This window comes from Chanodichthys erythropterus, chromosome 17 (assembly GCF_024489055.1).
Source record: "Chanodichthys erythropterus isolate Z2021 chromosome 17, ASM2448905v1, whole genome shotgun sequence".
NCBI classification, from domain to species: Eukaryota; Metazoa; Chordata; class Actinopteri; order Cypriniformes; family Xenocyprididae; genus Chanodichthys; species Chanodichthys erythropterus.
In genome coordinates this window covers 12,981,844-13,009,647 of record NC_090237.1, presented here as the reverse complement: position 1 = coordinate 13,009,647, position 27,804 = coordinate 12,981,844, and the positions used below count along the sequence as shown (strand labels likewise).

General features: G+C 36.1%; 1 protein-coding gene across 6 annotated transcripts in view; it reads left to right on the top strand.

Annotated features, from left to right (window-relative positions):
* LOC137005153 (POU domain class 2-associating factor 1) overlaps positions 1–27,370 on the top strand; it is a 28,064-nt gene extending 694 nt beyond the window's left edge. The window contains exons 2-6 of one of the 6 annotated variants that reach the window (XM_067365958.1): positions 2,646–2,870; positions 22,461–22,594; positions 25,605–25,647; positions 25,724–25,995; positions 26,080–27,370. In XM_067365958.1, the coding sequence (XP_067222059.1) occupies positions 25,608–25,647; positions 25,724–25,995; positions 26,080–26,400 (633 nt within the window). In that variant the 5' untranslated portion in view covers positions 2,646–2,870; positions 22,461–22,594; positions 25,605–25,607 and the 3' untranslated portion in view covers positions 26,401–27,370. Of the gene's footprint in view, positions 1–2,645; positions 2,871–16,313; positions 16,547–22,460; positions 22,595–25,604; positions 25,648–25,723; positions 25,996–26,079 lie in introns of those variants that run through there. The other 5 variants (XM_067365957.1, XM_067365956.1, XM_067365960.1 and 2 more) reach the window with 5 other exon arrangements.
* Positions 27,371–27,804: the final 434 nt, after the last annotated feature.

Below are 27,804 nucleotides of genomic sequence, written 5' to 3'. Positions count from 1 at the left end.
TTGTTTTTTTGTTACCATCATAGTGAAGATGTGCGCTTGTGCTTAGGTTTTGAGTAGCTGTTGTACACAGACATACATGTTTCATGACCATTGAGAGGGGAAAAGCTGATGACCATATGTAGACTGTGTAAATTTTGTGCTGGCCCTCAAACTAATTTATTTATATTTCTATAAAAACTAAACTAAAATAACACTTATTCATATGGTAAGTAACATTTATAGCATGCAAGTAATGATCAGATAAAGAACTTCTCATTACTGGCTTGAGCACAGTTAATGCTCGTTGAAAACAATATAAATTTGTTTTACATAGCCACCTAGAGCCTAACCACAAGGTCTACACTTCAGCATAATGGTAACCTCAAAAAATCGACATAACATAAACTCTTTTAAATGTCAAATATAACTGAACTTCAAACTTTAAAAGGTATTTCCCTTTACTAAAAAAACACATTAAACAGCACTTAAGTTCAACATTTACTGTCCCAATCTTTCCCTACGCAAAGCATGCTGGGAACTAGAAATCCACTGCCCAGGTTCAATCAATGCAACATAAATGATTCATGTAGTCCCAACACAAATGGTTTAGGTTGACCTAACATTTTGCAAATTTAATTTCATTTAACATAATACAATTGAGTGCGAATGCCAATTAAGTAAAAAACTAAAGATTTGTGTTGGTTCAGCTTATTTTATTTAAATAAAATGAACAAGCAGCTAGAATCATTTTTTTGAGTGTTAATTGCGGAAACTCAAACGTGCTGCGTAACACAAGAATGAACCTCACTGGTTCTCACATACGTCAAGCAAACATGCTTGAGCTTCAGTTTACCACAACTGATGTGTGAGTTCATGTTTATATGTAAATATAAGCCTAAATTCAGTTTGTCTCTTCAGAAAATTTGGACTAAACCACTTAATTCATTAATTACTTTTACAATCTCTTTATGAACTTTTTCGAGCGTCAAAGTGGTAGTTATGTAGCTGTCAATAGAGGGACAGAAAGCTCTCAGATTTTAATAAAAATATCTTCATCTGTGTTCAGAAGATGAACAAAAGCCTTATTGGTCTGGAACAGCATGAGGGTGAGTAAATGATAATCATTTCATTTACACTGCTGCAAAGATCAGATTAAATTTATCAGATCAACAACACCTTCCCATGAACAAATAAATGTCTACTTCTCTCCTCTATGACACAACAGAAAGATATGAGCAAGCTTCAGTGTATCTGTTTGGTACATTTCCATGGGATATCTTTTTATAAATTAATGTTATGCTTGTTTATTGAAGTTTATTGAACTTGAAATGATGTGTTCTGGATTCACATGATGGTTTCACACAATAAATGAAATTTAAAAAGTTTAGTTAGTCATTTGAAGAAAAACATTCTCAGAACTAATAAATGTGTCACCTTTATGTGTAAGGAACTGCTTAAAAGACCACTATTTGGTAAGACACAATGCTGTGAATTATAGCATAATATTATCTTTGAAAGTATTTTTAGGCAAAAACATATAAAGATAGTGTAAAACCTCAGCAATGCTTTTCGACCTGAAATATGTCAGGGTCTTTTGTTTGCTCAACAGGAAATAGCTACGGTGCCCTCCACAAATATTGGCACCCTTAATAAATAAGAGCAAAGGTGGCTGTGAAAATAAATCTGTGTTGTTTATCCTTTGGATCTTACATTCAAAAAATACACAAAATTCTAACCTTTTATTGAAGTAAAACAATTGAAAGTGGGGGGAATAATGAAATAAATGTTTTGAAATAAATGTTTTTCTCCAGTACATGTTGGCCACAATTATTGGCACCCCTAGAATTTTTTATGAGTAAAATATCTCTGAAGTATATTCCCATTCATATTTACATTCTTTTAACACACCAGGGTGATCATGAACATGAAAATGTCCAGCCATGACTTCCTGTTCCACAGGAGTATAAACATGAGGAAACACAAAGGCCAAATCCCCTTAATCGTTCATCACAATGAGTAAAACCAAAGAATTTAGTTCTGATGTGCAGCAAAAGATTGCTGAGCTTCACAAAATAGAAAGTGGCTGTAAGAAAATAGCTAAAGCATTGAAAATCCCCATTTCCACCATCAGGGCAATAATTGAGAAGTTCCAATCAACTAAACATGTTACAAATCTGCCTGGAAGAGCACGTGTGTTTAAATCATCCTAATGTGAAGTGAGAAGGAAAGTTTGAGTGGACAAAGACTCTCCAAGGATCACAGCTGAAGAATTGCAGAGATAAGTTGAGTCTTGGGGTCAAAAAGCCTAAAAAAAATGATCAAACAGCACTTACATCCCCACAAGTTGTTCGGGAGGGTTTTCAAGAAAAATCTTCCTCGCTCATTCACAAACAAACTCCAGAATATTCAGTTGTCACACACAACTGGATCTTTCATAATGAGCTTTCTCCCCCATTTTCAATTGTTTTACTTAAATGAAAGGTTAGAATTTTGTGATTTTGTTTTAAATAAAAGATCAAAAGGATAAACAATGCAGATTTATTTTCACAGCTACCTTTGCTCATATTTACCAAGGGTGTCAATATAAGTGGAGGGCACTGTACGATTTTATATTAAACTGAAATGAATCTTGAAAGGTTTATCTAATTTCATAACTCTTCCCACAGAAAAATGACTAAAAGTTAACTGGCCAGCAGGGGCGCTCACACCTGCAGTGCCTGCACATCCTGCTGAGGTGATGCTCTGGATCTAGTAATCACAATGATTCTGTGCCTGTTCAAGACAGAGAATAAATGCAGTTGGCCTTATGTAGATCTGACTTTGGCAGGGATGGATAGGCCTTACTGCTCTATTACATCATCTATTGATTAATAAGTCAACACAGTCACCAGGTTTGTATGAGGACACAATTCTTTCTCTTTATGTAACTTTACTGTTTGTTAGGGCTTGGCATCACTTTATGTAATATGTGTGATAGGGGAAATCTTGAAAATGTAAAGTTCTGCAAGTACAAATTGTACAATTTAATATATATATCATGTTTTGGAATAACAAACTGATCTTGTACCTGCACTTTTTGGAGAGAAACCTTGGACTAAAAAAAGTTAGCTTTAAATTATGAAAAATATATATAAGAAAACTCAATTGCTTTGTAAAATGCTCAGTATGGATGGTGGAAATGATTGAAGTATTGACAGAGATTGTGGTTTTAAAAAATACAAAAATGCAAGCATTTTGGTTTTGCTTCAGCTCTCTGTGAATGTCCAGATAATTATATGGTTCTCCTACTGCTCATAAAATATTTACTACTAGATATAACCAGTTTAAATGGAAAAGATCTCAAACTGACTAGCTGAAAATGTTACTGTAGCTATACCCATTAATATACACAGTTCGTCCTTGAAAATAAATTCCACACTCTAAAAAATTCTGGGTTAAAAACAACCCAAGTTGGGTTGAAAATGGACAAACCCAGCGGTTGGGTTAAATGTTTGCCCAACCTGCTGGGTAGTTTTATTTAAACCAACTATTGTTTAAAAATTGCTATATGGCTAGCTTAAAATGAACCCAAAATAGTTTGGAAATTAAAAACCAGATGCAATTAAAGGCAACAATAATAGACAAAAGGTGAATGTTTATTAATAAGCTTTAATATTTTATTAATATAAATTTAATAGTTTAATAGTTTATTAATATAAATTTATAAATAAGCAATTTAATAAATGTTTATTGTTTAATTATTATTCACTGAACATTAATAAATGTTCATTTCCAACATACTTTGGGTTAATTTTAATTAAGCAATACAGTAATTTTTAAACAATAGTTGAGTTAAATAAAACTACCCAGGTTGGGCAAACATTTAACCCTACCTCTAGGTTAAAACAACCCAATTGCTGGGTTTGTCCATTTTCAACCCAACTTGGGTTGTTTTTAATCCAGCATTTTTTAGAGTGCAGAACAACGCTCCAACAAGCATAATGAAATGATTCTTCACAATAGATAATGCTTTACAATGAACTCCGTTAGAGAGCTATTGGCAATTTATCTGTTCAGTATAATACCTTACTTGCCTGTTGAGTAATAAAAATGCCTTTTTACGCGTCACTTTTACATTTCAAATTTTCTCAGTTCTTGCCATTTCCGAAAAGCCAAGCTAATGTTGATTCTTGTTTTATTACAAGTTTTGTTGCATTCTTTTTTTTTTTTTGCCAGCAGACTCCCCTCTGTTCAGCGTATTTTTTCTTATTTCTTTTCAAATGGGTGATTCCCCTAAGATTCAAGATTTAGAGTGCTCCATGTCAACCTTTCTCTTTCACTGTGACAGCTAAACTATGCTACTCCCACACCATACACTCATCAAAGTAGCCGAAGCAATTTTTGTCTATTCAAACTAATTGGCATTAGCCATAGAAGGGTGTGGTTGGTTAGGAGCATTACTGCTGGATGGGGGATGCTCTTTCATCAGCTGCTCATTTTGTGCCTGCAGGTGACATATCTGCTCCCGCAAGTCTAGTAGTTCTTGTTCCGTATCTGTTAACAAATTATTGTATAAAACAGTTCAGAGAAGGGTGACAAGTCCCACGATGCAGAGTCTGATGATCGCCTTCATGCACGACTACCGTTTATTCAGTTACAAAAAAAAAGTAACTAAAAAAAAATCACAGATGAAGCAGATCATCAGTTTCTCCTGAAATATATGCAAGTAAATGGCTGGTGAACTGGAAGAATAATAGAGTAAACTTTATAGTTACAAAGGCCCATCATGTGTGTTTAATATGAATAAATGTCGGCAAACTATATTTGAATGGATTGTTATTGCTGCTTCTACTGATGTCTGAGATCAGTGTGTATTTTATACACTCTTAAGGCCTGTACACACCGGGACGAATATCGCACGCGTTTATGGCCAGCGTTTTTTGTGTTCACACCCAAGCGATTTTCACTGGCAATGCGCAGAGTGAACGTGCAAATTTACTCCCTGCCAGTATGTGGCGCTAGTGCTGAACGATAGTGCAAATAAACATATTTATGATATTAATAAAGTTAAAGAAGATTAAAAAATGCAGATATTAAATGGCATATATATGAGAGATGGTAGTCAGAAACGGTAGTGCAAATAAACACTTATGAAACACAAAAATGTATGAACATTTCTTGAATGTAAAAGAAAAAAAAAAACACAGCAAAAATACGATACACATCTATTGGTATGGCCAAGAAGTGGCAGAGCACCCATAGCGTGCGTCTCAATTAGCTCCCTAGTTCACTAGTCAGGGCACTGATCAGGGAGTCGGCCACATTCATTTACACGGTACACTGATACACGACCTAGTAAGCTAGGGAGCTGTTTGAGACGCAGGGATAGTTTATAGGGGTCTTCCTTGTCTACTTACTTCCTCTTCGTCGTCTTGGTATCAATGTGTGCTCGGCAAGACTGTTTTGCGCTTGAGCGCCACCAAGTCGTGTTTTACTGTAACTTCAGCAGCTCCAGACATGTGAACAAATGAGGCAATCTCATTGGTCGGCCAGTTTTTAACGCAGTGCTTCAAACCAAAAAAAACGAACCCGAGGCGTTTTTGAAAAAATGACGCTTTTACACCTCGCGTTTTTCGCGTCAGTGTGCACACTCACATTGGCGCCCGTTGTTTAGTCACGAGGCGTTAAACGTCGCCGAAAATCGCGCACGATATCCGTCCCGGTGTGAACAGGCCTTAAATGTATTGTTTTCTGGTGCTTATGCATATTTAAATGTATAAAACCTTTTAAAAAGAAGCATTATGTTGCTGAAAACACTGCATAGCTATGATATATAACAAGAGTTGAGCCTCCATCTCGCAGCAAAAGCACGACAGCACAGTATGAATCTGGCAGTTATGTGACGTCGCTGAACATTTGAAATCCCATATGTGGGACCGTACGCCCAGGGGCACAGAAATAAAATCCCATATGTGGGACCGTACTGCTCAAAGGGTTAAAACACGTTTTGGAAGATGGACTGATCATGTATTGACTCATTATTTAAATTTTGTTCATTTTGAACAAGGAAATTTACACCTTTAAATTTGGAAAATAGGAATTAGGAGACAAAAAAGGTATTTTACTCAAACCTTTAAATCTGATATGCTTAATGATTGATTCATAAATCTTTAATATAATCTTAGTGGATGATATTCACCAGGGACGTGCACAGGGGGGTTGCTCAGGTTGCCCGGGCAACTGCCCATATGCCCTTCTTGACTCACGTTGCCCTTCCGAGGTGGAAAAAAATAAATAAAAAAATCGTACAATGGATGCAGAATTTCACGTAGGCCTAGATTAAAAAAAAAAAAAAAAAAAAAAAAATCGCAAAGCCTCATTCACTTCCATATTCGGGCACCCGTCCGAAAGTGAAAGTCAGTAGGGGAAGGGCAAACTGTTTGCGTGGCTGCAGCGCTGCACGCGACCGGCACCTGAGCTGAGCCTGCATGAGCGGCACTAGAAGGAGATTGTCGCGGTTGTCGGGTGGGACGACTTAACGTTGTCGGAAAGGTGAGTAAGGTTATAATCGTTAACGAAAAAACGAAAACTAGGTGGGAAAAAACATCGTCGTTAACTGAAATAAAAATAAAAACGAGGCATTACAAAAAAACGATAACTAACCAAAACTGTAATGTGTGTTTGGCAAAACTAACTAAAATAAAATAAAATTATAGATTAAATGTCCTTAGTTTTCGTCTTTGTCAATGTCTTTCATAGAGCAAACGTTCAGCTGCATTTCATTTCCCTGCATCTCTCACTCACGCGTCTCTCTCACATACTCGCGCGCGCATAGCCCCTCCCCTCCGTGCACACCGCGTCTCCATGAGAACAAGTGTTGGAAGCAAGTTCGTGAAAGGTTGGTATCTCGTGAAAACCTTTACACAATCTCACACATTAAAAAGTGGTATAAAAATATTTTTAATTCTGAATATAATTTTGTCAGTGTGTTGTCGACCCGACAAGCGATTGCTACTTTAGAAAGTTAACTAGACGCAAGTTTGAGGTAAAATGCACTTGGGTTGTCGATGTCAAAACACTATTTAAGATGTTTGGTAGGGGAGTGCCCTTTTTTTTAGGTCAGAGCAACTGCCCCTCAAAATTTCTGTGCACGTCCCTGATATTCACCCTTGTAATATAGGAGGATTAATGGATGTATTTAGTAATTCTTATCTCATATCTGTTTACTCTTGACTTTCATAAGATAAAACAAAAACCATAACCAAATGCCATCAAATGCCAAAACCATTTTATCCATTTCAGTGTCCGCATTAACCTATTTTTGTAAACGCACCTGGTGAGCTGTAATATTGAACAAGTGACCCAAGAGCAATAATTTACCATGATCAGTTCAGAGACACATAAATGAAGATGAATGATTGACAATGTTCCATGTGCGATAGAATGATGATTAACGTATACAGAGGTCAGTGATGATAAACCTTACAGTTCTGAAATGTTTATCCAGAAGTTTGACATATACAGGTGCTGGTCATATAATTAGAATAACGTGAAAAAGTTCTAGATTCCCTACATGTAAAGTAAAACATTTCAAAAGTTTCAAAAAAATTTTTTTGATGTTGATTTTTAAATTTTGATGATTAGAGCATACAGCTCATGAAAGTCCAAAATCCAGTACCTCAAAATATTAGAATATTTCCTAAGATCAATCAAAAAATGGATTTTCAAAACAGAAAAGTTCAAGTTCTTTAAAGTATGTTCATTTGTACACTCAATACTTGGTTGGCAGCACATGTTACAGCAAATGACTTGCTCCTAGCACAAATTACAGCATCAGTGAAGTGTGGCATGGAAGTGATCAGCCTGTGGCACTGCTGAGGCACTACTGAGCCTTCAGATCTTCTGTATATTGTTGGATCCACTGTTTCTCATCTTTCTCTTGAAAATATCCCATAGTTTCAGGGATCAGGCATGTTGGCTGGCCAATAAAGCACAGTAATATCATGGTCAGCAAACCACTTGGAAGTGTTTTTTGCACTGTGGGCAGGTGCTAAAGTCCTGCTGGAAAAGGAAATCAGCATCTCCATAAAGCTTGTCAGCAGATGAAAGCATAAAGTGCTCCAAAATCTCCTGGAAGATGGCTGCATTGACTTTGCACTTGATAAAACATAATGGACCAACACTTCCCACTAGACTTCAAGCATCTTGGATGCCTCTCCAGTCTTCCTTCAGACTCTGGGACCATGATTTCAACATGAAATGCAAAATTTACTTTTATCTGAAAAGAGGACTTTCGACCACTGTCCAGTTCTTTTTTTCCTTAGCCCAGGTAAGATGCTTCTGACATTGTTTCTGTTTCAGAAGTGGCTTGGTAGTCCTTTTCCTGAAGATGTCTGACTGTGGTGACTCTTGATGCGCTGACTCCGTCTTCATTTGACTCATTGTGAAGCTCTCCCAAGTGTCTGAATCGGCTTTACTTGACAGTATTCTCAAGCTTGTGGTCATCCCTGTTGCTTGTGCACCTTTGCCTACCCAATTTCTTCCTTCTAGTCAACTTTGCATTTAATATGCTTTGATACATCACTCTGTAAAAGCCACCACATTCAGTAATGACCATCTATGACTTACTCTCTTTGTGGAGGGTGTCAATGATTGTCTCCTGGACCATTGCCAAGTCAGCAGTCTTCCCCATTAGTGTGGTTTCAAAGAACAAGAGATACCCAGAATTTATACTGTAGGGATGGTCATTCAATGAAGCTCAAATGTAAATATTCTATATTTCGAATATTTTGAGATACTGGATGTGCTGTAATTTGTGCTAGGTGCAAGTCATTTGCTGTAATATGTACTGCCGACCAAGTATTGAGTGTACAAATGAACATAAAACTTGAACTTTTCTGTTTTGAAAATCCATTTTTTTGACTGATCTTAGGAAATATTCTAATATTATGAGATACTGGATTTTGGACTTTCATTAGCTGTACGCTCTAATCAAAAAAAAAAAAAAACTTTTTAAATGTTTTACTTTACATGTAGGGAATCTAGTATAAATGAAAGTTTCATTTTTAAAAATAAATGTAAATAAAATAAAAATCATATTTTATAAAATAAAAACTTTTTCACGATATTCTAATTATATGACCAGCACCTGTAATGTGCACCTATTTATCTATGCTAAATTGCACATTTAAATGCAAGAAAGGATGAAAATGATTCATTAATCGTTATTTTAAATCGAGAATTTCTTATCAGCATTTAAACACAAACAGTTTCACAACAGCTTGAGGTGTTTTACCTTGGCATGTTGCAACCAAATGTGGTTAAAAAAACCTTCCCAACCCTAATACTGAGGTGTCAAGTGAAGTCCTGTTCACAGCAAGCAAAGTCAGCTTTTCATAATTGCCACTTAATTAGACCTTCGATACCATATTTATTGTATTGGAATGTCTTTGCGTTTAACAGGAACTTGATATTGGCATTTCCCTGTAAAGTTCTTGCTGGTGTAGCTTATTATCTCATTCATTTGACACAACAGGAATTTGGTCCAGCCGCCTCAGGCACTGCACTCTGCTCCTGTCTTCATCCTTTTGTTCAGTTGCTCTCACTCATTCAGTCTCTCTTAAACGGTCCCTCCCACCCAGCCCTCATGACACTAGTGAATCTACAGTGTGGCTTTGTGGCTGCAGATGAATCTTTTGACCTTTTGTCTTGTCATAAAAGACTTTTGACTATTGTTGTATTGTGTATTAAGTCCTTCATTTTTTTCAGGATGCTTTTGTTACATATATATTTAGATGTAGCTTTTACTGCAGCCTGAGCATGTGCAACTACATGCCCCTTTGTTCTGCAATACTAACAATATGCCATATGAGACAGGTAATCAATGGCTCGATTTTTTTTTCTTCACAACAGGTCATGTCCATACTTGAGTTCAGTTGAGTTCAGTACACATAAGATGAATTTGTTAGTCCCTGGGGATTAGCTTTGGGTTCCCTGCCCGCGTCTACCATGGGACAGAGCACGTGAGACAGAAGCCGTGCAAGGAGAGCGCACGTGAGACAGGAGTTGCGTTTGGTGTCTGTTCCTTCATGTATCTGTTGAGTTTGTTGATAGAGTTGCGTTGGTTTGTTTGTTCAGCAGGCCCTTGCCTGCTCTGGCACTCTGAGAAGTGGCATGTACACACAGGCTGTAACCTCGCCTGGCACACACGCTAAGATTTCATTCTGGCCTGCAGGCGAAACCAAAAACTAACTTTTTTAAGCAAAAAATGCTGGTGTTTGTGTTGCAAATGTCTTTTTTTTTCCTCTAAGGGGATGAGATTGATAGATTATTGGTTCATATAGAGTGTTATGTAGCCTACAGGAGACCACAATCTACAGAAAGTTGGAAACAAGTGAATAAGAAAAGATCTTGTTTTGTTATCAGGCAAAGCTTGATTGGTTGGCAGGTAACAATTTTAGCACTTTTAAATTAGCACTTTTATTCAGCGAAGAAAGCATTAAATCAAAAGTTATCAAAAGGGACAACAAAGGTATTTATATTTATATGTTGAATAAACTTATCAAGTCAAATAAAATGAAAAAATCCTGAAAAAATGTTTCACAAATTTTTTCCACAAAAATACTGAGCAGCATAACTGTTTTCTACACTGATAATAAGAATTTTTCCTCAGCACTAAATCAGTATATTATAATAGATTATAATATAGAATATACTCAGTGTTGGGTAAGTAACTCTAAAAAGTCATTTCGAGCTACTAATTACATCTTCAACAGTGTAATTAGACAACTAATTACTCTCTCTAAAATGTATTGCATTACTTCTTTCTAATTACTTTTTAAATCCCATATCAACCTTGACCAGTTGAACAATACAAGGATAGAAATGAAACTATCCTTTTAATTCTTTCAAATAAATACAAATTTCTGTCATGAAACTCTAGAAGGCGCAGGCTAAGGGGCCATTCACGTATCGCGTCTAAAAGCACGGCTGCGACGCTTTCTCCTCCTTTCTACAAGCGTTTGCGCTCCCGTGGCGTCTGACGATGCAATGCAACCATGAACTGTGCTCTCACGATGACGAGGAAGTTTCAGCAAAGGGTTAATTGATTTCTAGCCCTTGCATTAACTTTACTACTAGATATATTTATGGAGATGATACAGCTATGTTCAACTGTTCGGCTGAGATTTCGTTGCTGTTACGGAAAAGCCGCAGCTGAACTGTTGGTTCTTGTCACATGACCAGCGGTGCGCTTGTGGCATTCTGAAAAGTTTAGATGTTTTCATCTAGCCATGACATAGGCTCACCTGGAAAAAACGTGCCGCACCACGGCTGCATTTGAAATAACGAATTTACACGCGCAAAGACGCGATATGTGAACGGCCCCTTATGGGTTCTAACTCAACCTGCTTGCATCATTACATCATTCTCTGTAGGGCACAGCTGATTGGTTCCTGCTGTATCAGTAGCCATGGATCAAAATAAAATACCAAATACTGTGTGGAAAAACGTATTTAGACTACAGTATTTGAAATTTTGAAAATACACAATATACATGTGAAATTGGCCAAATCTGTCTGGACCTATTTTGAATGTAAAGAACATTTTGGTGTGTACAAATGATTAGAAACTGTTGTTTTCATTTTACACTGGGTTAAACGTGTCATCTGTGTGCCATTTCTATACTTACTTCTGACCAGGTTGCACTTCAGCCTATTACTTGAGGTAAACACTATTAAGGCCCTGTCCCAAAAGGAACCCTAACCCCTCACAATCTTACTCCAGTTCCACACTTTTGTGACGTAATGCCACTTTGGCCCTGTCCCAAATGGCACACTTCATGTGCACTTGCGGTCTTGTGAACTTAAAGTGGCCACAGCATACATGTGTCCGTTAAGGCCACAAGACTGTAGGATGTCCCATTTTTCATTTTAGGTTTTAGAGGGTGCTCGTGAGCGCCCCCTTTGCGGCCGATATGTGCCTTCGATGTTCACTCGACTGTTGGATCTTCAAAGTAGAAGTCCAAACAGAGGATCCAAGACTTGAGGGCCCTGGTCTATATTTTAAATGGTCAGCCGGGTACGAGTCAGGTCCCAATCTTTTACTTCGGGTCCTGGGTCTGTTTAACATTGTGTGTAAAAAATTAGGGTGAGAAAAGTGTGAGCCAGGAAATAAGGTGAAAAAAAAAACTGGAACAACCCCAGGCATCAGACGCAGAGTGGGCGGAGTTAATGCAAGCACATGATGATCATGAGTTTTCCTGTTCCTAATATTAATACAAACAAACTTCAAATCTCAAAAACTGCTTGCAGCCTTGCACACATTTAACAAACAATATCTGAGATGGACTGTCACATGAATGTTTTCTATGACGCTCAAATTGTGTTCAAAAGCTTTTTTGCAATTTTTGGGCAGACTTGGCCCAGAGAGCACAGAGATGATCGCAAATAAGTAATGCTAAAGTCAGTGGCCATAGCACTGAAACAGTCGAAGATATCTTATTATGTGAGTTGACTCAAGGTACAAAAAAATGAAAACTGCATTTGTCATCCATCACTGTGACAGAAAGTGGACTTTTGATACTGGAATTAAGTGGGTTAAACATTAAGCATTAAGTTTAGGTGCTTAGACGCTTCACTCGCGTTGCAAGCGGCAGAAGCTGAAAATTTCTCAACTTTTCAAGCGCCAACGCAGGTGTCGGCCAATCAGATCGCCTTATGCAAACACTCTAGAGTAGTCGCTAGCCAATAGAGTACCTCAGGGATGACGTGTTTTTGTACGCAAAACCCGCAAGTGAGTTAGCATTAGGACTTCCGGTTCCATCGCCATAAAATCAATGGGTTTTTTGAATGGGTTTTTGCTAAATCACCTGAAATAAGGTCTGTGGTTAACAAAGCCTCTAAATATTTTCACATTTTGATCTATGACACACCACAACAAAATGCTAAAAGGGACTACTTCCTTTGGCGGGGACTTTAGATGTCATCATGACAAAGATGACATTTGGACAGCATTTCTCACGAAAAAGTGGATAAGTATTCATACACAGCGAGCATTTTTTTTAAATAAAGTTGTTTACTAAATAAAGTTTGAGGAAGCTTGGTGGTGGTGACGTTGATCCGCGACCATGGTGAGCTGTAGTCCGTTTATAGCCTACTGTTAGCTTTTTAAATCTGACCACTTTATTTAGGCTTCAAAATCTATAAATGTTGGGTTAACTTGTAAAGATTATCTTGATAGACAAAACATGTAAGTGTCATAACCCTTTGTTAAACACAGATCTTATTTTTTCGTCATTTTCCAAAAGTCTGTGGGAAAAATGCATAGGCTTTTGATCGAGGGAACCCGCGTGCCACTAACTTCCGGGTTGGCCTACAAAAACACGTCATCCCTGGGGTACTCCATTGCGTTCATGTAACACCGGAAAGTAATGTGGTTGGCTGTTATCACTATAACTGTCACGTCAACACAAGCTTCAGACGCGCCCTCCGTCAAGCATTAACGCCGACGCCCCGTGTAAATGCGGGGCGTCGTAAATCCGTGTAAATATTTTTAAACTGTTAATGCGTTAAAATTCAACACAGTAGTGATTTTCTTCACACACAGTATGTATGAGTTGCAGTCTGAACACGTTTTTCCGCACCCTTTTGATCGACAGGATATAATAGGCCCTGATCATCGCCAGTTGGCCGATAGTGATAATAATAGCTTTTATCAGCCGATACCAATTGTTGGCCGATACATCAGTGCATCTCTAATTTCAACTGAGATATTTTCTATTTTCATTTTAAATACATTTTCATGTATTTATGCCCATCTCTGTGTGTGTGTATATACAGTACAGTCCAAAAGTTTGGAACCACTAAGATTTTTTTGTTTTGTCTGCTCATCAAGGCTACATTTATTTAATTAAAAATACAGTAAAAACAGTAATATTGTGAAATATTATTACAATTTAAAATAATAGTTTTCTATTTGAATATATTTCACAAAGTAATTTATTCCTGTGATGGCAAAGCTGAATTTTCAGCATCATTACTCCAGTCTTCAGTGTCACATGATCCTTCAGAAATCATTCTAATATGCTGATCTGCTGCTCAAGAAACATTTAATGTGTACAATTGTACAAAATATTTGTGTACAATATTTTTTTTCAGGATTATTTGATGAATAGAAAGTTCAAAAGAACAGTGTTTATCTGAAATCTAATCTTTTGTAACATTATAAATGTATTTACTGCCACTTTTGATTGATTTAATGTATCCTTGCTGAATAAAAGTATTCATTTCTTTCATTTCTTTTCAAAAAAATAAAAATAAAAATTCTTACTGACCCCAAACTTATGAACGGTAGTGTATAATGATACAGAAGCTTTGTATTTCAGATAAATGCTGTTCTTTTGAACTTTCTATTCATCAAGGAATCCTGAAAAAAAAGTACACAACTGTTTTCAACATTGAAAATAATCATAAATGTTTCTTGAGCAGCAAATCAGCATATTAGAATGATTTCTGAAGGATCATGTGACACTGAAGACTGGAGTAACGATGCTGAAAATTCAGCTTTGCATCACAGGAATAAATTACTTTGTCAAATATATTTAAATAGTACACAGTTATTTTAAATTGTAATAATATTTCAAAATATTACTGTTTTTTACTGTATTTTTAATTAAATAAATGTAGCCTTGGTGAGCAGACGAAACTTCTTTTAAAAATATTAAAAATCTTAGTGGTTCCAAACTTTTGGACTGTACTGTATGCCAAAAGGTCTGTTGATAATAAAACATGCTTATTTTTGAACATCACTATAAAAGATGAATGACTTTTTCTTTTCAAAACTGTATTTTCAGCCCATAGATCACTAATATAAATGGCTAATCCATCTTTGGCAAAGGCCGTAACTCTCAACCCCAGAGGCTGTTTAGTGGTATTTGCCCTCATAGTAAAACATAAACAGCAGGACGTTGTGTCTTCAGGTGAGTGTATGACAGTGACCTCACTGCCCTCTGCTCTCGTCTTATTGCTCCTTTCCAGCGTTGCTCCAGGTAAAAGATGAGCAAGGATAAGACTCTTTTCATCCTTCATCGTTACGTTTGACACATCTTTACCAAAACCTAAAGTAACTGAACTTGTAAATTAGGATCTTAAAGTCGCCTCAAGCAAAGCTGTACTCGTTTAATCGCTTCCTCTTTTCTTTAATCACAATTTTCAAAATAAGCTGGTATATGCGATTTTAACATCACACAGTGCCTACAAAGACATGGTTGTAAGGGTACAGACAACACTTCTAAAGGTCAAGACCTTATTTCCTCATCTGACAGAGCTCATCGGCTCTAGGTTGTGCTGGTAAAAATATCTCAGCGCTTTTTCCCACCCAACGTTTTCTGCTATACTCAAACATTTGCAGTAGAAAGAAAAGATGTTTCTTTAATAACTCTTGTCCATTGAGGCCTATTGAAAATTGCTTCTTTGCATTGAGCCCATAGTTTGCATTAGAGAATGCTCTCATGCATTAACCGTTGGCACTGTGTTGAATCTCATTTACGATTTGTTTCTCATTTAGAAGGAAGATCTGTCTTCTTGTGCAACAAAGTAAGTTTTTTTTTAGCTTTTTCCTCATTAATGCGCCTTTTCCAGAGGCCGTTTCAAATTTAAATGAGCTGAGAACTTTGAAAATGCCTTAAGAAATACCAGCTTTATTTGAGCTATAACTCTGCAGTGTTGAAGTGATTGCATTATAGTTTATTACAAGCAGATGTATTTTGTTATTTGTTATAAAAAGCTGTTCCTTGTTTTTTTGTTGCTGAGATGTGTGATTGTTTGTGTAATAATAGAAAGAACTGAGCTGAGAAAAGGAACATGATGAGTTTCATGGCTTGAGTGGTCAATGAAGCTCAAAGTGTGTGCAGGTGTTTCCTTTAACACTAATAAATTGACTAGCGTGGCAGTTTCAGATAGCTTACATCAATTCTCAGCAGCCTAATTTTGGATTTAGATTTTAACAACTGCACCCAGAAAGAAAGTCCATTTATTTATTGTAGTAAAGTTAATAGAAATCATATTTTATATATATATATATTTATATATTATATAAAAATAAATTAGAAAAATACTTATTTGTTTCACAGGATCAGATTTAAAAATAAAATAAAATAAAATATCTTGTTGATCTCGGAGATGCAAAACACTTTATTAGTGCGTTTCAGTTGTAAAATGATTGCTGGTCCGTAATTTTATTCCCAGTTATCAGAAGAATGATTTTACAGATGCGCCTCTTGGTACATCCTTTCGAACAAATATGAGATAAAGACAAAAGGGGAATTCTCCAGTTATACAGCAGTTATGGACATAGAATGTGTGCTAAGCTGAAACTTTAAATTCTGGTTAACTGGTGGTACTAAATTGATGAGGATAGTGGCTTCCCTTTGTGGTGACATCACTTGAATGCAGTTGCTTTTATAAGTCAGCCCACTCAAGCGACCGATGTACAATTATGAGATGATCTCAGGAAGTAAATAGAAAAGGTTTTTGACTACATATCATAAGAGTTTAGATTGTTACATAACAGAGTGTGCACATGGGAAAATGTAAGTACAATTTCTGAATATCAATACAATTACATTTGCACATTTCAAATGCTGCATTATGTTGCAGTATGCAAATGTAAGATTATTTACTTATGAAAATTAAATGCACTGCAAATCATCAAGAAAATATATTTTTTAATTAAATTCAGGTCTGAGATTGCACCGAGATGCAAAATCTATTAATCCTGTGCTCTCATTACATTATACGGATGATTGTTTTTTCCACGATATCTGTTCTAATAAGTGGAGTGATAAATTAATATCTCAATGTTTGACTTTTCATTACTAGCAGAATTCAGGCTGATTTTCAGCATGTTTTATGATGTTAAGTTTGTAAGATCTATCAGTTATATATTATATCACTTTGCCAGCTTTAATATTGTACATGTGCATCCATTTTTTTTTCCATTACTATGCAGTATGTAAGGTTGCGGTTGCTATCAAGACAAGTGGAGTAAGGTTGATAGATCCGTTAACACTGGGGCCTGTTCTTTGGCTATTTGACAGAAACTCTAAATGTTATTTTGGGCTCATCAATTAAGTATCACATTGATACCTCATGATTTTTTATAATCTTATAAGTTTTTATAAGCAAAATTTCACTCTTCAAATGTTTCTCTTTTGTCCTCCATAGACAAAGTTCCATTACTTTTTTAAGGGGATATAAAACATGAATTATATTAATTATCACGAGAAAAAGACTGGTGTACAAGCTTAAGATATACTTCTGGCATTGCTTTTATATATATATATATATATATATACTTATATAAATATAGATATATATAATTATATATATATATATAATATTATATATAACTATATTTTTTTTTTTTTTTTTTTTTTTTCTAGAATTGTATTTTTCTGTAGTTAATTTAACCTCTTAAAGAAGAAAAATGTTACTTGAATGTATATCAGTCGCATTTCTAAAAAGCGCATGCCTACTTTTTGCTGAAACAGACAGTTGCAGCTTCAGAAATCTGAGGTTTGGGACAGGGTTATTAAGGTTAGTTAACAATAAAATCAACCTTAACTGAAATCAAATTAAATGATAAAAACATACGGGTAACCATTTACAATAAGGTCTCATTTGTTAACATTAGTTAACATATTAACTTACATGACTAACAATGACTAATACATTTTTTACAGTATTTATTAATTCTTGTTAAAGTTAATAAAAGTCCATTGTTTGTTCATGTTAGTTCACAGTGCATTAACTAATGTTATCAAATACAACTCTTGATTTTAATAATGCATTAGTAAATGTTGAAATGAACATTAACGAAGATTAATAAATGCTGTGTTGTTCATTCTTAGTTCATGTTAACTAAATAAGTTAACTAATGTTAACTAGTGAAACCTTATTGTAAAGTGTTATCAACATATGTAAAAAAAATAAATAAATAAAAATATTTCACCTATATTCTATTTCTCATTTTCGTTTAGTTGAAGTTGAAGCACTAAAATAACTAAAACTAAAACTCAGTTAGAACTATAAATAAATAAAACAGTCCAAAACACAACTAAATTACTAAAATGTTTGAATGGTTCAGATGGACTTATTTAAAAGAATTTCTAGGGGTTCATTTTTAGCTTTCCATTTTGCATCTCTGGGATCTTATCTAGTATATTACAGTAAATGTAAATGAGCAGTACGAACAGAAAATCATGTATTTCGCAAGAATGATGGTTTCTTTCACATTACACTTTAAAACTTATGAGGTGAAAGATAGGAGGACTTCACATTTATTGCGAATAAGTTATGTCCTGCTAGACTGATGTTTATTAAAACTGATAGAGCTCTTTGGAAACGTGCACCATTTCAGAAAGCAGGCATACTGTGGAGTGGCTTAATCTTGATATGCAAAACTCTTCAATTGCCCTCCTTCTGAAAGAAAAGACTTCACAGCTGCATAGCTTCCTCTTTTTCAACTTTTTAAATCATGCTGTGCTTGTATTGCACAACTGTAGAAGCCTCTTTGCTTTCACTGTTATATATTTAGAGTGACTGCTCGTCTGTGAATGTTAAAAACTGCATTCGTTTCTGTTAGAAATGCATAAATTACATGTCCATTCTATGAGAGAGCAGCAACTTACCAAAAGGATTTTTTATTGTTTGCAGAACGACAATATATCAGACATTTATTACAGAAAAAAGATCTGACGGTTGTTTCGTCAGGGTTATGCAGAGTTACAGGTGGTTAGTTGCCGGCCTGTTCTAACAGAAACCAATGTGTGTCATGAATCTAGATGAATGACACCGAACAGGTACATTACTGATTCATTATTTGGTGATTAAACATTGAGACTTTAGCCTTAAGAAGTAACAGTTGTGAGAGAATGGGGTGTGGAGAGTGTGAGAGATTTTTTAATGTTTAGCAAACAAGGAAAGCGATATCAGATTTCCACATTAAAGGATCGCATTCAAGCGTGTGTGACTCACAAATTATTGAATTGTGAGTCATAAATCGTGATGCATTAATTCCTTGATCTTAATTTTATCCAGGGGTGCATAAATGAAATGGCTGGAGCTTTGTCAAGGATTTTTTTTTCAATAAACTATATTTTGTGTTTTTTGAAACAGGTATGAGTACAGTTAGGCAATCAAACATCGGCAAACAATCACACCTCCTTAAGTACACAGTGTGCACTGCAGGCAGCTTTCTTTAGAATTCACTGTTGGCCAGCAGCTGCATCTGTGTAGATTCAAGCAACTCAACTTATGCTATGTAAAGAGCCTGTCTGTTCATATAAATAGCAAATATATCTTTGAGATGTACTGCTAGAATCAATCACTTCATGCACTCTAAGAAGAAAAGGTTCTATCGAGCTTTAAGGGTTCATATCTTAGAAGTTGTCATCATGGGATCATTTTATGGATTTCATTCTAATATATTAATTTTGCTTTAACTCATTTTTTGCTTTAATTACATTTTATTAATAAAAGCTCAGAAACATACTGTATTATAACCTGTTAAACATGAAAGTATTATGTAGTCAATTAAAGGGTTAGTTCAACCAAAAATGTAAATTCTGTCATTAATTACTCACCACCCTCATGTCGTTCCAAACCCCGTAAGACCTTTGTTTATCTTCAGAACACAAATTAAGATATTTTTGATCAAATCTGATGGCTCAGTGAGGCTTTCATTGACAGCAAGTTCATTTACATTTTCAAACTTTAAGGTACTAAAAACATATTTAAAACAGTTCATGCGACTACAGTGGTTGAACCTTAATATTATTAAGCAACGAGAATACTTTTTGTGTGCCAAACATGAAACAAAGTCTCAAACTTCAAATTTTAGATTGTGGATTCTGCATTATGATTGGTTAGATCACCTGTCAATCAAACTCCTGGTGAAGAGTCAATTAATAACTGTAATATAATTACTCCCTTGAATCATTCGTCATTCCCTTGAAAATTAAAGTAAGGGATTACTTTAATTTTTTTCTGTAATTTAATTAAAGCTCTTCTGTTCTAATGTATTGCATTAAATACTGTATAGGCTATAAAAGAATTTTATATAAAACAAAGTGCGTATAAAATTGAACGTATAATTTTAAAATGTATGTTTTTAATGTAATCTTCCTTTAAATATTTAGGTATTTTCAATAATAATTTATGCAAAGGTATTTTATTCATTTGAAAGAATTAAAAGAGCAGTTTCCTGTCATGTCATCCTTGTATTGTTCAATTCGTTGAGGTTGATATGGGATTTAGAAAGTAATTAGTAGTAAGAAGTACACTGTAAAAAATGACCGTGATTTTAACAGTAAAAAACTGTAAAAATGCTGCGGTGAAAAACTGTCAATTGGTTTACAGAAAGTTTCAGTACCATTTACGGTGAATAACTGTAATAGATCTAACGGTACATTTAATGTAATTTTACGGTAAAATACCATTAAATTCACAGTTTTGGGAAGAGAAAAATAACAATTCATTGTAAAATTTACAGTGAAAAAACGTAAATTGACATTCCCACAATTCATGCATGTTACCATGATGGTGTTTAGTGTGTGTGTGAATGACACTGTGTGCACCTTCTATATATTAGTATTGTCCTCCTCAGCTTGTGGAAAATCTGCTTGTGATGAACTTTGATTCGTAATGTAACTCTTATCACCACTGTGTTTGGTGACTGTCAGTGTATTATAAAGATACAAAACAGATATTAGTACTTCATTAGGTTGGTAAATTAACATTATATCAGTTAATGAAATATGTTATTTTACCGTAAATTTAACAATTTTTTTTTAACGTTGCTACTGTATTTTTTACGGTAAAGTTCTGGCAACCACAGCTGCTGGTTTTTTACTGTAAATTTTACTGGGATTTTTTTTACAGTGTAACACAATACTTTTTAGAGAGAGTAAATATACAGTAATCTAATTACACTGTTAAAGACATAATAGTAGCAAGTACTTAATTACTTTTTTGGAGTAGTGTACCCAACACTGCATGAGCTCACTTTAAAAGTCAAAGCAACATTGTTTAAATAGTACTTTCCTTCAGCAAGGACATTAATTTGAACAAAAGTGACAATAAACAATGTTACAAAACATTTCTATTTCATACAGATGCTGTTCTTTTGAACATTCTATATTTATAAAAGAATAAAAAAAATATGAAGCAGCACAACATTTTTTAACATTGATAGTAATAATAATAAATGTTTCTTAAGCACTAAATTAGCATATTAATGTGATTTCTGAGGGATCATGTGACACTGTAAAGTGGGCTAATGATGCTGAAAATTCAGCTTTGCTTTACATTTTAATATATTAATATATTAACATAGAAAAATGTTAAGTATTCCACAATGTAATATATTTTTGATCAATTAAATTTCTTTCAAAAATGTGAACGGTAGGGTACTTTGAGGTGTTTATGTTACATTTGTGTAACTAATTCAGTTATTTAGCATTATTTTAGTGCTTTGTGTGAATACTGTGCACCACGCATACTTGTTCACGAGCCATAGTTCACGGACAGGCCAGTTTTTATGACCTTCACGTCACTTTGCGCCCTTCTATTTCACCATCTGTTTAATGACATGGTCATCAGCATATTTTAAAGTTCAAAGCAGATTGAAGTAGTTCCAAAGTTAATATATTAACATTATACAAGTTAATGATATATGCAGTAATGAACTGTAAAATGTTCTGCCTCCCATAATTCCTATAAGACACCCTCTTTTCACAGTTATATTATATGATTTATACTGTAAATGTATATGCACAGAGTTGAAACAGATGGTCACGTTCTGACAATGCATTTTTATAGCCTTTCAGAAACCAGTAGTACTCCAGTGATACTTCCTTAAAAAAATGTTCACATGGTTTCCTAACATGGAGAGACAAGCGTAAGAATTTGCTCCGGGGTTTCAACACGTCAATTGAGGAGCTGTCAGTGTAGTTCTCATGAAATCCACCATAATGTGCGTAGCTGAGGCACATGAGGACACAAGAAAATGCATTTTTTGAATGAAAAACAGCAATGTAACGTAGTTACATCTTACAGGCTGCTTTATTTGAATAGATTAGGAAGTGGGATTTGTATAATTATTTGTGTGTCAGTGTCACAGACTTATGAGGGCCGCACTACTCACTAATGGCTGAAATTGTACAAGAAAGCAAGGGTTTGAGTGATTACTGTCTTACTGTAGCTTTGTACATCAGATTACCCAAAACCAAAAAGAAGAAAGGTCCAAATAAAAGAGGTATCTGTTGAGTGACTGAAACTTTCAACACTTTCTGCCACACCTTGTTTAACTTGGCATGAATAAGAAATCCCTACATGATTTTTAAAGTGCAATAGGAGCTTTTTTTTTTTTTTTTTTTTTGGTACACTTGTCATGAGGCGTGCTCATATTTGTCAAGCGTGTTCATGGTATGTTTTTTGATACAGCACTATCAGAGGCATCAGCATCCAAGCCGTACCAGGGAGTAAGAGTCAAAGACCCTGTGAAGGAGCTGCTGCGGAGAAAAAGAGGAAATGCTGCCAAAACAACGCCCCCCAGTGCAGTAGGAACTACAGCATATGTGCGCACACACAATAGGACACATACTTTTGATTGTAAAAAACTGTCAAAATTAACATCATCTCGTTCATTACTCATTCAAGTCCTTTTTTTTTTTATCTAATCCATCCAATGCACAGTGATGCTGTCCAAATGTGAGACTGGAAAGAATTAGTTGCGAAAGGACCTTGGGTTTTAAACATGCCTCATTATTGGGTTGATGCCATATTATTGCAATTGTTAATATGTGAAGAACACAATTCAGATCATAGCACTTCAATAATTGGCTGAATAATGGGCCCTAGGAGGATTGAAAAATCTGAAATTTATCATGGGATTGCAAAATGTTGCAAAATCAATGTCAATTTCAGATCAGCTTGAATTTTAACAGGCATACTGGGTGCAAATAGGCAGGCTCTCCAAACTCCAAGGGGATTTTGGCCTTATATAATCCAGGTGTTTTTCCATGACAGTTAAACTATTCCCCCACAAAGCCTGAGGGGTTGGGCATGGGGCCTATGCAAATCCATTTGTGGATCTGCCAAGAGGCTTGCCTACCAACCTTATAATTGTACTTAACAACACATGAAAACAAAAAACACATGCTGCAACCTTTTCTCACATGAAATACTCATAAAAAAGCAGTCTTCTTGCAAAGCCTGTTTGACTCTCTTGTAATGCCATCTTGATTGTTTATAAATGCTATTCTGCAGAAGCTGACGATGTGCCTTAGTAATTGTTCCCAATTTGGCAATGAGCGAAACCACGCACGAGACCTATATAAGCTTATCTTTGTCTGTTATTTTAGGTTAGCTATAGGTTATCTGTAAGCCTGCCCCTCCACATGCTTTCTGCCATTTCATTCAACACCACTTAGTACGGAGATGGGTTTTTAAGCAGCTTTGCCATTATTGGGCTGGGGGGCACAGCAATAAATGCCTTGATCCAATCTACCAGGTGTACGTCTCAGACTAAAGTCCCTGTCATCTGTTTAAGTGGAATTTAAGTGGAGCCACTTGCCCTGACATGTCAATCATTTTAGAAAAGAATCTCATTGTGCTACACCTTAATTGTTAGGTAAAAAGTAAGGGTTAATGTAAAACAATACTTGAAGACATTATCCTGCTTATTATTAGATGTCTACTATTCTTGGACTCTTGAGATTGTTCTGTCAAATGAGCTCACCAGATTTAAAATGTTCAGCTTTGGACAACATTCATTGAGATCGCAGTCCTGGTTGTAGAAAAACAAAGGTCATGGCTCCAATTATTGGGTGGTTTGTGCAAAGCAACAAGAAACATTTTTATGTTTAATTGATATTCAGTGTAAGCAGGGTCCAGAATGAACACAAAAATCAGGAACTACATTTCATGCTACAGGCCTATGTAACGTGCGTTGAGGGTTATATGCTAGCTTCACACTTCTAGTTTTGTGGGTTTTTGGGAGGACATTGACAAGGAGCTCTGGTGATCACAACACTTGTTTGATTGAACATTTGGAGGTGAACGCATCGTGAATTGCCTACAGCAGATTAAAAAGTGCGTCTCATCTCTTTCTCTGCGCTATAACAACTGATCTAAATCGCAGGGTGTTCTCACGATATTATCCCCCAAATCCTATATAAAGTCTTAGAACATTATTTGGAAACTCAAATTTCACTCTCTACACTTTACATTGGTGTAAGTTAGGCTAGTAGTTTCTGCTGTGTATCGGAGTAGTTAAAGTGAGCTAAGTAATAAATACAAACTTACCCCCCACCCCCATTTTTTTTTTTTTTTTTTGTGCTGATCTGAAAAATGATCCGATCCATGACTTAATAACTGTGATATGATCCGAACCATGAGTTTTGTGATCCATTGAACCACTAGTAACTAGTCTGGCCAATGTAAGTGACACAAACAGTTCAATTCAAACACACGCAAGCCATCTAAAGGTAACATATAGCTTATCCCATTTAGCGTTCCATTTAAGGGCTCATCCCTATGCCCTAATCCCTTCAAAGAGTTTACCCTTCAAAAGGATGAAGGGTGTAGGGGTCAAAAAGGGTGTAGGGGTCAAAAAGGGTGTATCAAGGAGCAGTAGACTGTGCAGATTGCGATTGTGTTTAGTTATTTATTTAGGTTTATCGCACCATATTGTGATTATGTATTTGAAACATTTGAATGAACTGGCTGTAAAGTATTTTTGTTGAAGTACAATGTAGTTTTCACAATAATGTGCCAAATCTAACTCATATAAATATTACAGTAGTATAGAAAAATACTATACATACATTTATAGGTAAAATCGAACTCCTAACCTCCTGTATCCATTCTGTTACGTCAAACAACTTCCTTGTGCAAAGGATCATGGGGGCCCGACGTGTCCATCAGTTGTACCTTTCGAAATCCTTCATTCCCTACAGGAACGACCCTACAATATGGTGTCCATGATTATTTTCACTCCGAAGTGCCCTTCGGAGGGCGATATATCCCATTTGGAACGTCTTCTGCTCTTACTGAGACCCGGTTTATGACTCGTATTATGCATCTTAAAGGCACGATATGTACGATTTTTGGATTAAAATGTTCAAAAACCACTAGAACAATGTCATATATTTTGTTGACTTGTGTACTTACATTATCCCAGATGTTTACAAGAATGTTTAAATCCAGAGAAATAAGCAATTTTAACCATGTCCGTGCATTGCTTAGCAATGACATCATGCCTGCACAGTGAAATGCCCAATGTTAAATTAACACCCAAAATGTACATATGAGTCCATCTTGCCGGGTGTTAAAAAGTAACACTGAAGCAGTGTTAAAGTTAATGAGATAATTGATTGATGATTGAGTGATGATTGACAATTAGTGGTGACACCTGATGGAAAGAGAGAAAAAAAGTCTTAATTAATGATTTATGGAATGTTTCATTTCAAGTCACCATGAAAGAGGTCAGCATTTGCTTTAGTTGGGCTCTTGACTCTTACCTTTTGTTATTAATTTTTCTCTGGCTGCTCCAACTTTGTGTGTTTCCATTGTTATTTTTTTAAGGTGATGGTTCCCAACAACACTTTGCCGTCATACACACATGCTGGTAAGTTACATATGAACATCTTTTGTTTTCATTGATTACACAGCTTATTTTTCATGCTCTTATTCTTCTCTAAAAGGGACTTCAAGCTTTGTAGAAGCCAACCAGAGTGGTCTTAATGATTCATTTGTGGATGTCAGCGGGCTTTGCACAGGATGGATTGCCCAGACCACCAGCACATCTGCCCTCCAGTCTTTGAGCCACTGGACTCCCCCAGACTGCCAACACCATGATCCTTCCATCCCATCCCACACTGATATGTACGTCCAGCCGATCTGTCCCAGTTACACTGTGGTGGGCCCTTCCCCCATGCTGACGTTTGCGCACACACCTCTCTTCACCAACCTTGCGGTGAGCTACAGACTGCAGCAAAGTCACTGCTATTGTTTCAATGCCTAAATATGTTAATTGCTCTCTTATCTTGTTCCCAATTAGACTGTAAGCACTTCAAGCACAACCTTGCCTCAGGTGGAGATCCCAGACTCCTCTTTGACATACATTCCTTGGGCTCAGCCTTTATCCACTATCTCCAGCCCTGTCATGCAGACCCCCTCTGTGCAGGCGGCCCTGTCAGCCTCCCAGCTCTTCCCAGTTCCTCTGACCTTGCCAGTACTCTCAGCAGAACCTGAGCCTCAGCAGGTGGAGCCTCCCCAGTCCCCCGAGGGCACTCTAGCCCTTGAGAAACTGCTGGAAGAAGATGAGGGCCACAAAGAACCCTACATCTGCAACACCTCACTGTTTTCAGAAGACATTTAGGATATTTGTGGAGTGGCACTCTTTTTGCGCAGCTTCTTACACAGTCAAGATTATTTCATTGTAGAGCCAATGTAGGCACAATATTGGCTTTAGGTATTTGTCATTCATGGGTTTGTTGTTGGGTTCTATGTTGGAACCCAGGGACAAGTATGGGCTAATTCAAATAGGGCTGACATGGAGCCCATGGACAAACCCATGAAGGCCCATACCTCAAGTCCTATTGTGTCTACATTGGCCCTGCCATGAAATGTTGGTTGGGTTATGGCCACAAACACTCTGTAAAGTTTCCGGAGTGACAACTGCATTTAAATACAGAAGGTAATACCGTAAACTATCATTCCAGAAATTGCGATGATTGACACTGTGATAACCATAGCAATGGCTGCTCATCAGAGGACTCCCTACAGTGTTGCCATGTCTACTTATAAGCATTTTGAGCTTGTTGTTTGGGCTTGGCTTTTAAAATGATCAGGTTTATTGTATTAATAAAAGTGGGAAGTTGAGGGTCACAATATTTTGATGTTATTTTCGTTTGCAATTTATTTTACAGTATGTGCATTTTCAATGTACTTACAGTGTACTTACCAAGAAAGTACTGAATAATATAAGGTAACTACATGGGTTAAGATTAGGTTAAGGGCAAGGTTCAGGAGTAGTACCTAGCACGCTCTAACAACACAAATGAGTCAAGCCTCATAACTCTTTCCCTGTGGTTTTCATGCATACATACAAAAGAGAGACCTCTGATGCGCATTTTAAAAACGTCATTAACAACTAGCTGTTTACTTCGGTTCTGTAAACACTGTGCAGAATTTTTGTAAATGCATTTGTCACTGAATTTTTAGAGAGCTAATTTGGTTTTAAAATGCAGTTGTCATTCCTGTACATTACTGAACTATGTGTATACAGAATAGATTTAGCTGCAGTACAAGTAAGGCCAAGTAAGATTTACTAGGGTGATACTGATGTGGGTTATTTAGGACTTAGCAATTTGGCAGCTCTTATTAAAAATTAAATCTGGAAACAATTGTGAAGGGATAGATTTCTCCATTTTAGCTGGCTTGCATAGCTCCAATTTGTGCAGAATCCAATGGTTAAAATGATAACATTTACAGAGTGCTCTTCCTTGTATACAGTTCATTAAAATGTCAGTTAGAATTAGAAAGTTTTCTGAAGGTTGGAGAAATCCCCTGTGGATGTTATCATTTAATCTACCCATGTCCTAGACCCGCAGGCTTAGTTGTCTCTCAAGTTAACACGTTCCTTAATGAGATGTTTAAACAAGGGTCTGCTCTGCACGTCCTCTACCATAATATCTGCTTTTTAGAGCTTCTGTACATATCTCTGTCAAACAGGTATGACAATAAAGCAAACGTGAATTTGAAAGACTTTTAGTATGTGTGT